The sequence below is a fragment of the Nicotiana sylvestris genome, chromosome 4 (genome assembly GCF_000393655.2).
Source record: "Nicotiana sylvestris chromosome 4, ASM39365v2, whole genome shotgun sequence".
Lineage (NCBI taxonomy): Eukaryota > Viridiplantae > Streptophyta > Magnoliopsida > Solanales > Solanaceae > Nicotiana > Nicotiana sylvestris.
The window spans coordinates 96,207,042-96,224,251 of record NC_091060.1 but is presented as its reverse complement, the minus strand read 5'-3'; the positions used below and the strand labels follow the sequence as shown (position 1 = coordinate 96,224,251).

Sequence of the window (17,210 nt, the reverse complement as noted above, 5' to 3'; positions counted from 1 at the left end):
CTTTGCTTCCCTCCCTGGGAGGAATTACCTCGGCTGGGTTGTTTCAAGCCTTTGCCTCTTTGTTTAACCATTGCCTGCAAGCATAAACATCTAGCTTTGTTAGTATCAACACAGACAGTGAAAGATTTGTGGAAAATGAATTGCAGAACAGAAGATCAAAAGTTGCAGAACATATTGCAGAAACACTATACCGCGGCCCGCACAAAAAGGAGTGTGGACGCATTGGGTGCACCGCGGACCGCACAAAAGCCATCGCGGTCTGCATTGGGGTAAGGTATAGAAAACCACTCCTCTGAATCTCTCCACCGCGGTCCGCACAAAGTGGTACCGCGGCCACAGTGGGCCAGTGCAGACTGTATAAAGTGCAATACGGCCGCGCTGGGCATAGGTTCAATTTCAGTCACTTGGGCACCGCGGTCCACGCAAAATGGCAATGCGGACCACGTCAGGGCACCGCGGACCGCACAAAGGCGACCGCGGGCCGCGGAGAGTATTTTGCACATGCATTAAATTAGGGTTTAAGTTTTTGCTATTTTCGTCAATTTTTACACCTAACTTGTCCCTACTCAATTGCCCAATCACTAAGCATATTCAGCACACAAACCAAGCATTTAAAACTACCTTACACTAACAGTTAAATAAAGACTACGAGAAGAAAAAGAAGCTAAGACTACTGGGCATGAAAATAAAAGGCAAGTATAAAATTAATCAATGAAATATGGATGAAATGTTACCAGATTGTGGAGATGGAATGCAACTAATCAATGCAAACAAGAATTACAATCAAATGAGAGTGTGAACAACTTTTAGGCTTCTGAGTGTTAAGAGTTTGAAAAGGGTAAAGGGTGACCCTTGGGGTCTATTTATAGAGAAGCAATGGGACCCATCCTCACCTACCAGCGCGGCCGCACAAAATTAACTGCGGAACGCTTCTCACTTGAAGCTTGAGAAGGCAACCTCCGCGGACCGCACAAAAGCAGATCGCGGCCGCAGAGGTCCACCGTGGACTGTACTAAATGGAATGCGGCCGCGGTGGCAAACTTCAGAGAGCACCACTTTTGACCATCACCAGTGCGGACTGCACAAAGTGCAATGCGGCCGCACTGGCAAACTTCAGAGACGTTTCAACTTTTTTCAAACTATTTTGCACTGCATCAACTCAATCCCTGCAACATCTCACAATCAGTTAGCTCAAAAATCAAACCTACACTAACAAGAAAAACACAGAAAATAACAAATAGAAAAAGACATGGGTTTCCTCCCAAGCAGCACCTAATTTAACGTCGCGGCACGATGTATGTTACCAGCACATCACTTTAGATGGAGAAGTGCCACCACGTGGCTATCATTAAATTTTCCAAGATAATGCTTGACCTGATGTCCATTGACTCTGAATACTTCACCATTCTTGTTCCTTAGATCAAGAGCACCAAATGGGGTCACGAACACAACTTCAAAAGACCCACTCCACTTTGACTTGAGCTTACCCGGAAATAGACGTAACCGGGAATTGAACAAGAGAACCATATCTCCAACCTTGAACTCCTTACCCGAACATATTTGTCGTGAAGGTACTTCATTTTTTCCTTGTACAAGGACGAGCTGGAGTAGGCATGGAATCTAAACTCATCGAGCTCATTAAGTTGTTCAACCCGAAGATTTGTCGCAACATCCCATTCTAAGTTCAACTTCCTCAAAGCCCACATGTCCTTGTGCTCTAATTCCACCAGAATATGGCAAGATTTCCCAAACACCAACCGATACAGAGACATACCAATCGAAGTTTTGTAAGCCGTCCGATAAGCCCAAAGAGCGTCATCCAACATTTTCGACCAATCGGTCCTATTAGCATTGACAGTTTTAGACAAGATACTCTTAATTTCTCTGTTGGAGACTTCCACTTGGCCACTAGCTTGAGGATGATAGGGGATCAAAACCTTATGATTGACATCGTACTTAGAAAGCAACATGTCGAAAGCCTTGTTGCAAAAGTGAGACCCCTCATCACTAATGATAGCACGAGGAGTGACAAACCTTGTGAAGATACTCTTTTTCAAAAATACCACAACACTCCGGGCTTCATTGTCTGGCAAAGCCACAGCTTCAACCCACTTTGAGACATAGTCCACTGCCACGAGAATGTAAGTGTTCCTACAAGAGCTCACAAAAGGACCCATGAAATCGATGCCCCAAACATTAAAAATATCCACTTCGAAACTTGTATTGAGGGACATCTCATCCCTTTTAGAAATTTCGCCGGCTCTTTGGCATTTATCACATCTCTTGACCACATCACCTGCATCTTTAAACAAGGTAGGCCAATAAAATCTGTAACTAAGCACTTTAGAAGCCGTTCTCGCCCCGCCATGATGGCCACCATAGGGAGAGGAATGGCAAGCCTCCAAAATACCCAATTGTTCCTCCTCCAGGACACATCGTCGAATCCTAATAAAAATCTAGTCTATCCCGCTTGAGCTTCTTCCTTTGGTTGGAAGAGGGCTCACACGGGATGATTCCGGTAACAAGATAATTTGTGACATCAACAAACCACGGCATTCCATTCCTTGACACCGCAAGGGGTTGCTCGTTAGGAAATGCATCATTTATCTCAAGGCCGTCACAAGTCCTCCCCTCCTCCTCCTTGATTCTCACTCCCTTTTCGGTCAACAATTTCCAAATAAACTCTTGGAGAAGCAATACCCCTCTCATCAATCTTGCCTTTGAGTCCTTCTTGGTCATCAAATACCTAAGGGCGACATGGTCGGTATGCACTATCACTTTGGCCCCCATAAGGTAAGGTCGGAACTTTTCTATAGCAAAAACAATAGCCAATAACTCCTTCTCAGTGACTGTGTAGTTCCTTTGAGCCTCATTCATGGTCTTGCTTGCGTAGTACACCGAATGAAATATTTTGTTGATCATTTGGCCCAAAACAACCCCAACCGCAACGTCACTAGCATCGCACATGAGCTTAAAAGGCAAGCTCTAATTTGGTGCGGTAATGATGGGGGTAGAAGTCAACTTGAGCTAAAGAAGCTCGAATGCTTGCATACAACTCTCATCGAACAAGAACTTTGCATCTTTCTCTAGCAACTTGCACAATGGATGTACCACTTTAGAAAAATCCTTTATGAACCTCCGGTAGAAACCCGCGTGCCCAAGGAAACTCCTCACCCCTTTGACAGAAGTAGGGGTAAGGAGCCTCAAAATAACCTCAATCTTGGCCTTATCAACTTTAATTCCTCGCTTTGAGATCTTGTGACCCAACACTATACCTTCTTCTACCATAAAATGGCACTTTTCCCAATTGAGAACAAGGTTGGTGTCTTCACATCGGGCCAACACTCTATCCAAGTTTACCAAGCACTCCTCAAAAGAATCCCCAACCACGCTGAAATCATCCATGAAGACCTCCAAGATATCCTCCACCATGTCGGTGAAAATAGCCATCATGCAACGTTGGAAGGTCGTCGGAGCATTACACAATCCAAATGGCATTCTAGAGAAAGCGAATGTGCCATAAGGACATGTAAAGGTGGTATTCTCTTGGTCCTCCGGGGCAATTAGAATTTGATTGTACCCCGAGTAACCATCCAGAAAGCAATAAAAAGCCCGGCCCGCAAGACGATCAAGCATTTGGTCAAGGAATAACAATGAGAAATGATCTTTTCTAGTCACCTTGTTCAGCTTCCGGTAATCCATACAAACTCTCCACCCGGTGACCATTCTAGTGGGAATGAGCTTATTGTTTTCATTGGTCACCACGGTCATACCACCCTTCTTTGGCACACATTGCACCGGAGAAGTCCACGAGCTGTAAGAAATAGGATAAACCACCCCAACATCTAGCCACTTGATAACCTCTTTCCTCACCACCTCTTGCATCGCCTCATTTAGTCTTCTTTGATGCTCCAATGAAGGCCTTGCATCCTCCTCCAAAATTATCTTATGCATGCAAAATACGGGGCTTATACCCCGAATGTCGGCCAATGTCCATCCAATCGCCTTTTTCCGCTTTTGAAGTGCCGCCAAAGTGGCGTCAACCTGCATGTTAGTTAAGCAAGATAAAAGAATAACAGGTAAAGTAGAATTTGAACCCAAGAATTCATACCTGAGGTGTGGAGGAAGTGGCTTCAACTCCAACACCGGTGGCTCCTCAATCGATGGCTTTGTTGGTAGAGTTTTGCGGTTTTCAAGATCTAAAGATAGCTTCCTAGGCTCATATGAATAAGAGCCATCCCATGTAGGGCATTGACACATTCCACTCTACTAGCATCATCATTAACATCCATGTTCAAGAGCACTGCTTCAAGAGGATCTTCCACGTTGATCATAGCACTGGTATCATCCACAATCACTGTTGTGACAAGGTCTACAAATGAGCACACCTCGGTGCTATTGGGTTGCTTTATAGATTTGCAAATGTGGAAAACGACCTTTTCATCTCCCACTCGAAAAGTGAGCTCACCCGCTTCAACATCAACCAACGCCTTCCCTGTTGCAAGGAAAGGTCTGCCCAAGATAATCGGAACCTCATAGTCCACCTTACAATCCAAAATCACAAAATCGGTCGGCAATATGAATTTGTCCACCCGGACAAGCACATCATCAATAATGCCCAAAGGTCGCTTCATCGATCGATCCTCCATTTGAAGTCTCATTGAAGTTGGTCTAGGTTTCCCAATACCCAGAGTTTTGAAAATCGAGTAGGGCATCAAATTGATACTAGCTCCTAAGTCGCAAAGAGCTTTAGCAAAATCCGCACTCCCAATGGTGCAAGGAATGGTGAAAGCACCGGGATCTTCATGCTTCGGGGCCATTGAATGCACTATAGTACTAACTTGGTGAGTCATCTTTATAGTTTCACAATCCATAGAACGCTTCTTTGTGACCAAGTCTTTCATGAATTTTGCATAGCCCGACATTTGTTCAAGTGCCTCCACCAATGGCACATTAATAGATAAGTTCTTTATCATATCAATGAACTTTTAAAACTGATTATCATTCTTCTGCTTTGCTAACCATTGAGGATAAGGTGGAGGTGTCCTAGGCAAAGGTGCCTTAGTCTTTGGTACAACCATCTCGGGCATGTCAATCACGTGTTCCCTAGACGGGTTCACAGCATCTTAAGTCTCTACCTCGGCTTCATCATCAATATCAATCCGCACATCATTGTTCACATTTTGATTAACCACATCATCAACAATCAAAGGCACATCATCATCACGTAGCTCAATATCATCCTCCATAATTCGTTCTCTCGAGGCATGCATATCACCGCCTCTTTAACTCCTAGTTGTAACCGCCATCACAGGGTTGTTATTCCCACCCTTCGGGTTCACTGCCGTATCACTTGGTAGAGTATCCTTGGGATGACTATTTAAAGCTTGAGAAATTTGCCCTAGTTGCACCTCCAAGTTCCGGATAGATGTATTATGAGAAGCCAATTGTGCATCGGGATCTTGGTTCTTTTTCATCATTTGCTCGAACATGTTCTCAATTCTCCCCATATCACTCCCGAAAGAACTCGGACCTTGAGAAGGAAAGGGGGTGGATTGTTCGGTTGATTGTACATGGGGGCCTTTGAAAGCCTTGCCCCCGGTTGCCTTGGTTTCCGCTATTGTTCCACTCTCCTTGATTGTTGTTGTTGCTCCAATTATTGTTGTTCCCATTCCAATTGCCTTGATTGCTACCTTGATTACCCCAATTGTTGCTTTGATTATTGTTGTTCCAATTTCCACCACCTTGTTGTTGGTTGTTATTATTCCAATTACCGCCTCCTTGTTGTTGATTGCACCAATTTCCTTGGGGATGCCATTGTTAATTCGGAGAGTTGCCTCTATCCCCTTGGTAGTTATTGACATATTGGACCTCTTCTCTTTGATCATCATAGCACTCATTTGAATAACAACCACCATCATTGTTGTTGTCATATTGTTCACAATTACCTTGAGGTTGTTGTCCTCTTTGCCTCCTTTTCAACATGGAAACACCTTCCATTGCATTGACTTGGCGTGGGTTTTGGACTTGTTGCAATTGCGCCTTTGCCAATTGATTCATAGTTGTTGTAAGCTCAGCAATAGCTTGGCCATGATCGTGCAATTCCTTGTGCAAATGGATGACCGTGGGGTCACCTCGGGGCACATTTGCTCGGTTTTTCCATGCCGAAGAGGTGTCAGCCATTTCATCAAGTACATCACATGCATCTTAGTAAGAAAGTTTCATAAAGTTCCCTCCGGCCAATTGGTTCACAATGCATTGATTCGTGGTGTTGATGCCCCGATAAAAGGTTTGTTGAATCATAGCCTCGGTCATGTCATTATTAGGGCACCCTTTCACCATTGTTCTATATCTTTCCCATATCTCGTGCAAAGGTTCCGTTGGCTCTTGCTTGAAGGCTAGAGTTTCATCCCGAAGAGCCGCCATATGACTTGGAGAAAAGAACTTGGCAATAAATTTGTCCGCCAATTCATCCCATATTGTAATAGAATGATTGGGGAGCCTTTCTAACCAATCAAATGCTTTACCCTGAAGAGAGAACGGGAAAAGCCTCAATCTCAACGCATCCTCAGACACGTTTGTCTGCTTGCTACCCCAGCATGTATCCATGAACCCCTTCAAGTGCATGTAGGCATTTTGATCGGAGGCACCCGTTAAATACCCTCTCGAGCAAGGTCAACATAACATTTGTGATTTGAAAGTTCCCCGCCTGGATTCGGGGAGGAACAATAGCACTGGTGTATCCTTGATTTGGTAAAACTCTGGGAGCCACTCTTGGCGGTGGCAGAGGGGGGTCTGGAATATTATTGTTCTCATTTGCATTTACATTGGCATTTCGGCCTCTCTGTGGAACTTGAGGTAAGACCTCATCTTGTTCTAGATCCTCTACCTCCTCCCCTGCTATCACATTGCTGAGAGGGTCATTTGCATTAAGGGCCATTTGTACCTGATTGATCGACACAAACAAAATTAGTAAACAAGAAGGAAAGAGAAGCAAAACACAAAACTAAATAAACATATAGTCAACACCGTAAGCTCCCCGGCAACGGCGCCAAAAAGTGATCACTGCCAACTCGAGGCTACACTAAGGTAGGAAGAGCGGGTCGCAATAGCTTTTACCCGATATGAGGGTTGGGATAGATTTCCTGAGGGAGCTAGTAGTGGAGTTGGATTGTCTGTCTAGCCTAGAGATGTGTTTGTACTCCTAATGTTACTTCAAACATTTTTGGATTTTCGAATTATAACTATTTTTATAAAAAATATTGATTAACACTAAATTATGCTACGAGAATATTGTTAAGTTGTATCTAATGGGAAGAAGGGCACTAGGGTCGTGACACTACCTAGGTGGCTAATTGACGGGTAGATATTACTAAGGTTCGATTGACATAATTGGGGCTTATACTATAACCGTTGCACAATTTTATCCACTCTCACACCTCTCAGTAGAGAGAGTGATTTTTCCCAATTGACTCTCTCGAGACCAAATGGGTAGGCAAATTAGACCAAACAACTAAGGTTCAAGTAGGATAATTACTCTCTTGAGGTTTAACCCGTTAATTGGGACTATCATTTCTCATGAGTTCATCCCAATTCCTTGTTGGGTCAATTTTGGGGTCATAGACTCTCTTTATCAAGAAGAGTTAAACCCACAAAGCTTGAATCAGTGTTTACAGCCACCAATTCTAGATTTAAACATAAAATCAACCCAAATAGCAAACACCCATAGTCAATCTACCACTAGATGGAAACACCCATCAATTACCCACACTAGGGTTGAGCCACAACCCTAGCTAATGGATTTAGCTACTCATGCTAGATAAAGAAATTAAAGAAATAGATAAAGAATTAAACATATTAATTAATTGCTAAATTAAACTACAAGAACCTATCGTAAATGTAAAGCAAAAGTGCCAAAAATGGCTACAAATATCGTTCTCAGGAGCGCAGCTCATGTCTGAATACCAAGATGACCTAAAAATGGTAAAATGTTCTATTTATACAAGGCTGGAAAAACTTGACAAAAATACCCCTGCGGGGCAGTGCGGGCCGCACAAAATGGACCGCGGTCGCACTGAGCTCTTTGACTTTGACTTCTGCTTCTCTGAACTTGGACTCCGCGGACCACGTTGAATGGACCGCGGCTGCGGAGGGAGCTGGCATGGTCCGCGCAATCACGACCACGGACCGCATGACATTGGATTTTCAAACTTTCATCTCTCTAAATCTCATGACCGCGGACCGCACAAAAGAGTAGTACGGCCGCGGAGCCTACACCGCGGACCGCGAGATGGGTACCGTGGCCGCGTTGCCTTTAGCCTGGTTTACCAACTCTCTGAACCACCTAGTGCGGCCGCATTCAACTTTGCGCGGTCCGCACTAGGCCTTCTTTCCTTAGATTTCTTGGTCTTTGATACTTGAGCAGGTTTCACTCCTTTCTGAGCCGATCTTTGACATTTCGTCACTTTGTCAATCAAACCTACAATCAAGCACAATTTGTGAGCCTTTTAGGTCTATTTTGTAACAATATATGATCAAAGCATAGGCAACTAGGGGCATAAAACATGTTAAATCCTAACTTATCACACGTCGCAGCGATTATTACAATTATGACTATTATGAGATATTATTGAGCCAGAGTGTTGAGTGTGAGTACTGTGTGATGAGAGCTGAGTCACGAGTGACCGAGAGGCTTGCTCGAGAGGCTATATATATGAGTGATACCTTGTCCGAGGGGCCCATTTATGACATTTTTGCTGATTTCACTCTTCTTTTTATAATAAGCCTCTGTTGAAAACTGCTAAGTAAATGATTTCAAAGTATTTCAACTGAAACTGAAGTTTTACGAAGAATTTGGCTTTTTGAACTGTTGAGTTGATTTGATACTCTATTGTATACTCTTACATATGATTTTTAACTGCTCGTCACTGCACTCAGACTTTATTTACTTTAGTTACTTACTGAGTTGGCGTACTCACGTTACTCGCTACACCTTGTGTGCAAATCCAGGTGCCCGAGCGGCAGAGTGATAGTCCTCAGCATTATCGGAGTTTACCGGAGACTGCGAGGTAGCTGCATGGCGTCCGCAACCCTGCTTTCCTCCTTCCTATCCTTATTTTCTGCATTTTTAGACTTGTTATGTATTAGACAGTCAGGCTAGTTGTATTTAGAGGCTCTAGACTTGTGACATCATATTGGGCTACGTTGGTTTGATGTTTTTACTGTTTTCCGTACATTTCAATGATTTAGATATTTCTTATGAAAAATTGAGACGTAATTAATGTTAGAAAAATGTTTTTATCAAAAAAAATTGACTGTGGATACTTGATTTGGTTGGCTTGGCTAGTATTGTTATAGGCGCCATCACGACCGAGTATTTGGGGTCTTAACATCCGCCCAAGAAGAGCCCTCTAGTTCTAATTGGGTTAAGACCCCTAGTTCTTCACTAGAACTCTAGGTCAGTACTGATCCCGCCCCCTCTCCTCATTTCTCTACTGAGCCATTATTGTTACATCTAGCATTTTCGTACGCTAAAAGTTTCGTCTTCAGTTAATTGACGCAGACGCGGGGGGAGGGGGGTGAGATTATCTTGAGGTTAACATATTTACGCTATTTATAATAAGCTATAAATGAGTGTCATAAAGGATAAAGGGTACACGAATTAAAGAAAATGAGTTTCGTTGAAAGTGGCCAATTCTGGATAAAATACGGGTTGAGCGATATTACCCGATAATTATGAACTAGTATCATACAAGGTACCATATGACCACGGTAATATAATGTATAAAGTATATTAAAAATAAGTAGAATTTTAAGTAATTTGAGATAATTTTTAAATTATGCTGTTAATTGATCAATTATCGGATAACAGGACATTACCTAGTTAACTAATAAGTGGATAAAAAAATTAATAAATTAACCCTCCCCCACCCAAAACCCCCACCCCCACCAAACGTGGCAAGAAGCCACAAACCTAGTAAATGACTAAGTATTCATATAATTCTAGGTGGCAATCTAAGAATTTTTAGAATTTAATAAGCAAATGTCTTGTTCCACTCATTTTGGACAAAAATGAACCAAGAACGTGTTTAGTCCTAAATAAAGAAACAAAAATGAACCAAGAACGTGTATAGTCCTAAAGAATGAAACATTTTCATTTCCTGGTTCGAAGATCTCAAGAACATTAGTTATTTCAATCTAGTTCTTGCGATTCTACGTTCAATCCAACATGCAGCAACACAATTCTAACGAGAATTTGTTAGAAATTGTAGCAACGTAAAATTTTACGGTCCTAAAGGAGTACGTGTAATCTTCTCCACGAATATTATACGGAGTTTTCTCTACTCCAGGTACGTTAAGGCTACCCCTTCTTTCTTTTTGGCATGATCCAAATTATACTAAAAAAAGAGCAAACATATAGTTTCCATAAATTACTCTATTCATAGAGATACTAGGGGCGTCTATATTCTTGATTCCCCGTGAGAATTATTATTATCTTCTGTTAGTGAGTCTCAGAATAATACGCAGTTGAAAAAGTTCATCCGGAAGGAATATTGAGATTTTTACGTATTTTTCATGCATTTCACCCATTTATACATGTGGTGTATACGCGTATATATGTAAATATATGTATATGGGATATGGGAAAAGGTTATGGCATTATATACGCACCACCACCTGATCAGCTGGTATATGTTGATGATGTTGCCCACAGTGGTTAAGACGATATGATGGATGCCCTCAGTGGCTTGATGATATAATGTACACCCATACCTATCCATGGCACGATATTTGTACGCACATGCATGACATTATAAATATTTTAGAACTTACAAAGTTATTCAGATTTAAAGATGTGTTTCTATATTCCATGTTTCATCTATGTCTTTTACGTACTAATTCTCATGCCTTACATACTCAGTACATTTTTCGTACTAATGCCCTATTTCATGGGGCCTGCGTTTCATGCCCTCAAGTGCAGGTAGGCAAGCTGACTGTCCTCATTCTTAGGATTCTTGATCCGTATTTTAGAGATTAATACTATATTTTGGGTTGTATGCCATGTTTGGGGCCTTGTGCCGACCTGTTTAGACCCATAGGGGCATTTCTACTATTTTCCTCACTCTATTTGATTGAAAGCATATTCTCAGTCATGTATTACCTGTTTATTTATTAAATCTGGTTTTATCACTCTACCTCTTAATATGTGAAAACTGTTTGGGCTGAGTTTTCCTGATTTTCACTGTTATGCCCGAGTGACTGTGAGGTTAATGACTGAGAGGGGTTGAGGACCTAATGGTGAGGTATATATATATATATATATTATGGATCGGGCTGCATGCCGAAGAATATGTATATTGGATCGAGCTGTGCGCCGCAACGATATGACGCTTGGGTTGTAGGAGCCCCTCCGGAGTGTGTACACCCCTAGTAGCGTAGTCGACTATAAACTATGGATCGGGTTGCACGCCACAATGATTATTATAATTATGACTATTATGAAATATTATTGAGCCAGAGTGTTAAGCGTGAGTACTGTGTGATGAGAGCAGAGTCACGAGTGACCGAGAGGCTTGCCCGAGAGACTATATATATGAGTGATACCTTGCCTGAGAGGACCATTTATGACATTTTTGCTGATGTTACTCTTCTTTTTATAATAAGCCTATGTTGAAAACTACTAATTAAATGATTTCAAAGTATTTCAACTGAAACTGAAGCTTTACGAAGAATTTGGCTTTTTGAACTGTTGAGTTAATTTGATACTCTATTGTATACTCTTACATATGATTTTTAAATGCTTGTCACTGCACTCAGACCTTATTTACTTTAGTTACTTACTGAGTTGGCGTACTCACGTTACTCCCTGCACCTTGTGTGCATATCCAAGTGCCCGAGCGACAGAGTGAGGGTCCTTAGCATTATCGGAGTTTACCGGAGACTGCAAGGTAGTTGCATGGCATCTGCAACCCTGATTTCCTCCTTCCTATCCTTGTTTTATGCATTTTTAGACTTGTTATATATTAGACAGTCGTACTAGTTGTATTTAGAGGCTCTAGACTTGTGACATCAGATTGTTAGGCTGTGCTGGTTTAATGTTTTTACTGTTTTCCGCACATTTCAGTGATTTAGATATTTCTTATGAAAAATTGAGACGTAATTAATGTTAGAAGAAATGTTTTTATCAAAAAAAATTGACTGTGGATACTTGATTTGATTGACTTGCCTAGTATTGTTATAGGCACCATCACGACCGGGTATTTGGGGTCGTAACATCCGCCAAAGAAGAGCTCTTTGGTTCTAATTGGGTTAAGACCCCTAGTTCTTCACTACAACTCTAGGTCAGTACTGATCCCGCCCCCTCTCCTCATTTCTATGTTGAGCCATTATTGTTACATCTTGCATTTTCGTAAGCTAAAAGTTTCGTCTTCAGTTAATTGACGCAGACGGGGGGTGAGATTATCTTGAGGTTAACATATTTACGCTATTTATAACAAGCGATAAATGGGTGTCATGAAGGAAAAAGGGTACACGAATTAAAGAAAATGAGTTTCGTTGAAAGTGGCCAATTTGGGATAAAATACGGGTTGAGCGATAATACCTGATAATTATGAACTAGTACCATGCAAGGTACCATATGAACACTATAATATAATGTATAAAGTATATTAAAAAAAAAGTAGAATTTTAAGTAATTTGAGATAATTTTTAAATTATGCGGGTAATTGATTAATTACCGAATAACATGACATTACCCAGTTAACTAATAAGTGGATAAAAAAAAAAATTAACCCCCCCAAACGTGGCAAGAAGCCACAAACCTAGAAAATGACTAAGTAGTCATATAATTCTAGGTGGCTATCTAAGAATTTTTAGAATTTAATAAGCAAAAGTCTTGTTCCACTCATTTTGGACAAAAATGAACCAAGAACGTGTATAGTCCTAAAGAAAGAAACAAAAATGAACCAAGAATGTGTATAGTCCTAAAAAAAGAAACATTTTCATTTGTTGGTTCGAAGATCTCAAGAACAATAGCTATTTCAATCTAGTTCTTGCAATTCTAAGTTCAATCCAACATGCAACAACACAATTCCAACGAGAATTTGATAGAATCGTAGCAACATAATATTTTACGGTCCTAAAGGAGTACGTGTAATCTTCTCCAAGAATATTATACGGAGTTTTCTCTACTCCGTGTATGTTAAGGCTATCCCTTCTTTCTTTTTGGCATGGTCCAAATTATACTGAAAAAACGAGCAAACGCACAGTTTCCATAAATTACTCTATTTATAGAGATACTAGGGGTGTCTATATTCTTGATTCCCCGTGAGAATTATTATTATCTTCTGTTAATGGGTCTCAGAATAATACGTAGTTGAAAAAGTTCATCCAGAAGGAATATTGAAAAAGTTCTATATTCCATGTTTCATCTATGTCTTTTACGTACTAATTTTCATGCCTTACATACTCAATACATTTTTCGTACTGACACCCTATTCTACGGGGCCTGCGTTTCATGCCCGCAGGTGCAGGTAGGCAAGTTGATGGCCCCCCTTCTTAGGATCCTTGATCAGTGAGAGTTGGCGTGCTCTACTTGATCCGGAGCTGCTTTTGATTTTGATATGATATGTTTGTATGTATGACGTGGCTCAGTCCCGTCTTTGTACAGTTATATTTCTATTAGAGGTCTGTAGACAGTATGTCTAGTTGGATAGTATGTGGCCTTGCCGGCTTCCAGTTTTGAGGTGTATAGTTGTCTATAGCAGCCTTGTCGGGTCGCCCTACGTATGTTGCACGTATATATATATATGCCTTTTTGGGCAGATTTTCTTCATGTACATTATTCTCGTAATTTAGCAGATGTTATTCAGGTTTATATCCTAGACGCATGCTTAGGGGTGTTTGCCAGGTAGGACTCGGGCATCCGTCGCGGCCCATCAGTTTGGGTCGTGACAATTATCAGTTATGGTTCCTGAGATGCGATCTTTTTCTGAGGAGGAGAATGAGGATAGTGAAGAAAAAGATTATGATAACGTGGCTCTAGCGAGCTTCATTAGTGCTAGGAGTAGAAAGGCACCCCAGGGGTAAACTTCTAAGAGACCTATCACGAAGTTGCAGAAGAAGGAAGAACTTGAATCAGTTTTAAGGAAAAACAAAAAGGAAACGAAGAAGAGGAGATTGGTGAAAGATGGAAAGGTTGTAAATGATAAGGTAGTTCCTTCTACACTGGTTGTTGATGTTGATGATGAGGTAGACGAGGAATCTTATTCCTTGGTTCGTAAATCCTCAAAGAAACTTACTGTTTCAAAGTCCAAAAGGGAGTCATCTATGAGTGAAAAGGATTTGAGCAAGGTTGAGAGTGAAAAATCTGGTGAGGAAGTAATTGAGAAATCTGGTGAGAGAGTGGTTGAGGAGTCTGATGAAGGAGTGGCTGAGGAGTCTGCTGAGAAGGTTTCCAAGAAAGTTGCAAACAAAGGAAAGAATGTAAGAAAATCAGTGAAAAAGGAAAGTTGGTGCTAGTGAGGAACCTGGTTCCTCAAAGAAACCCAAGGTTGGTGCAACCCAGGATGTTGGAAGGGAAAATTTGAGAAACCAAAAGGTGTTGTGGGGCCTCACATTTGCCCCTAATATTCTTGACTATCAGGAATGCGCCAACTGGCTGACATCGTTGAATACCAATAGTGGACTCATTTGTTCACTAGTAATAGTCCTAAATTTATGAGGCATAGGTGCGCAGTTTCTATGCTGACTTCTTATGATTAGAGGGGTTGGAAACACTTCTACTATCTCTCAGCTGATCAATGCTCAGAATAGTGCCACTGAAGAGATAAGGAAGTTGAAGGCAATGAATGCCATTCTCGAAAGTTAGCTCTGTCAGGTTCAGGAGGCACCTGGTTCCAGCAGCTCTCAAAGTATAGAGGTTGCCCGTCTGTCAAAAGAAAATGCTGACCTCTAGAAATAGGTTGAGGACCTAAAGGAGAGACTGCTCAACGAGCAGGTGTCGGCTAATGCTCGAATGGACATCCTTCTTAGAACCCTTGCATCTTCATTTGGGCCTTCCCCTTCTAGTTCTCCCTAAAAACTGTTCCCTTCCCGGTGTCAAGATTCCTAGTGTATGTTCTCTGTTTTAGTCTTAATGATATTTATGACTGGTACTTTTTTGTTGTTTTTATTTTGTGAAAATTTGGTAACAATGGAACTGCTCCTTGTTTAATTTCCAAAAATTAATGAAAGTTTTGTCCTTTTGCTGTGTATATTTTGCATTTTTGCTCTGTTTTTAGTCATGATTGTATGTGCACATGTGGCATGAGTTAACAAAGCTAGACTTCTTTTTGCTTATTGCTTGCTACTGATATTTTTTATGATGCCAAAAAGGGGGAAAATAATTGAGGGGGAATACAGGAAATGTGTCTATCATTCTAGTTCTTAGGGGGAACTTCAATTATAAGTTTGTCATAATCAAAAAAGGGAAACTTGATAGGTTATATGTATCCCTGTTATGTTTTGATGATCTAATAAACTTATTATAAGAACCAGATCAGGAATCTGTTACATATCCTCAAGTATTTAAGATCAACAAATCTCCAGTTGGGGACGTGGTTCAACTCTTCAAAGTCAAATGAACAATAGAGGGAACAGATGGCCACCAGTTCCCTTGGTGACTGTATAATTCAACTCCCCACAGCTGTAAAGTTGCTGCCTGCAAATGTAACAGTACAAAAATAGTGCAACTGTCAACTTTATGGGAAATTCCCTTTACCTAACTTGCTTTCATCATTCAAGTGATGTCACAAATGAATTATTAAAATAAAGCAAAGGTAAAACAAAACACTTGCACATTCAAGATTCTATCAAGCATTCTCTCAAGTAATCAATCAATCTGGCAAGTGATTCTCAAGGGCATCAAGAACAAAGAACAACATAACAACGGACCAGTTCCCTGTATTGAATCATTACATGTCCTTAGTTGTGTTGCACCTTTGTTAAAGTACTTTACTTATAATTTCTACTTAGCTTAGTTAGAAGCATTGTGTAGGAAACCTTTGTGTTTGTGTCGTGGCTAGAATTAGTCGAGTTGTAAACATTTGTAATAGAGTTATTACAAAGTGGCTTGTAATAGAGTTGTTACAAGTTAGTGAGGGATTAAGAGGTTAATTCCTAGGTTACAATAGGTTGTAATCTGAAGTTTGCTCAATAGTGAAGTTGAAATTGTATAAGGGTAGATCGTGGTTTTTAATCCTGTGAACTGAGAGTTTTCCATGTAAAACTTCATTGTGTCATTTACTTACTGCAGTATGTGTGTGTTATGTGAAACTAATAGAGAACTTGATTCTCTATATAGTTTGGTAGACCCTTAATTTCTATCTATTGACTCGTTCCATACTAGAAATAATAGCAGAAAATCCTTTGATAGTAAACTTTCACCAAAGAGATTTGGTTTGGGTCCATATGCGAAAAGAGAGACTTCCTAACAAACAAAAAAATCCAAGCTCCATATTGGAGGATGGATTATTTCAAGTGCTTGAACGGACTGACCACAATGCCTACAAATTAGATCTTCTTGGTGTTATCTAGTGAGCACCACTTTAATGATAATTCTTTATCTCTTCCGAATGTAGGTGACTCCAATATGCGGAAAAACTTTTCAAGATGGAGAAATCTATATATTATTAAAAGGAGAGGACAAAGCCATCTCCTTAAGTCAAGTGGCAGCCTAAAAAAAAGTCACATTGCATAATTAGTTATTTAGTTAATAATTAGTTATTATTTCTGAATTTAAATATCTATAAAAACTAAAATAATTAAAAATAAAAACTACCATCTATATATATATATATATATATATAGGTTACTTTATTTGAATGAATAAATATAGATATCTTATAATTAGTTATAATATCTATATCTATCTATAATTAATAAAAACTACCATCTATTTATATATATATATATATATATATAGGTTACTTTATTTGAATGAATAAATATAGATATCTTATAATTAGTTATAATATCTATATCTATTTATAATTATTTATTATTTAGTTAATAATTCATTATTGGTTATTCTTTTTTAATTTAAATATATATAAAAAACGAAAATAATAAAAAAATATAAAACTACCATATATATATATATATATATATATATATATATATATTAATTGATTACTTTATTTGAATTAATAAATATAGATATCTTATAATTA

General features: G+C 40.0%; 1 protein-coding gene across 1 annotated transcript; it reads left to right on the top strand.

Annotated features, from left to right (window-relative positions):
- The first annotated feature begins 13,965 nt into the window (after positions 1-13,965).
- On the top strand, positions 13,966-14,520 carry LOC104212480 (protein PXR1-like). The gene is made up of 2 exons (XM_070173204.1): positions 13,966-14,073; positions 14,119-14,520. The coding sequence occupies exons 1-2, from the start codon at positions 13,966-13,968 to the stop codon at positions 14,518-14,520; spliced, it is 510 nt and encodes a 169-aa protein (XP_070029305.1).
- The last annotated feature ends 2,690 nt before the right edge of the window (positions 14,521-17,210 follow it).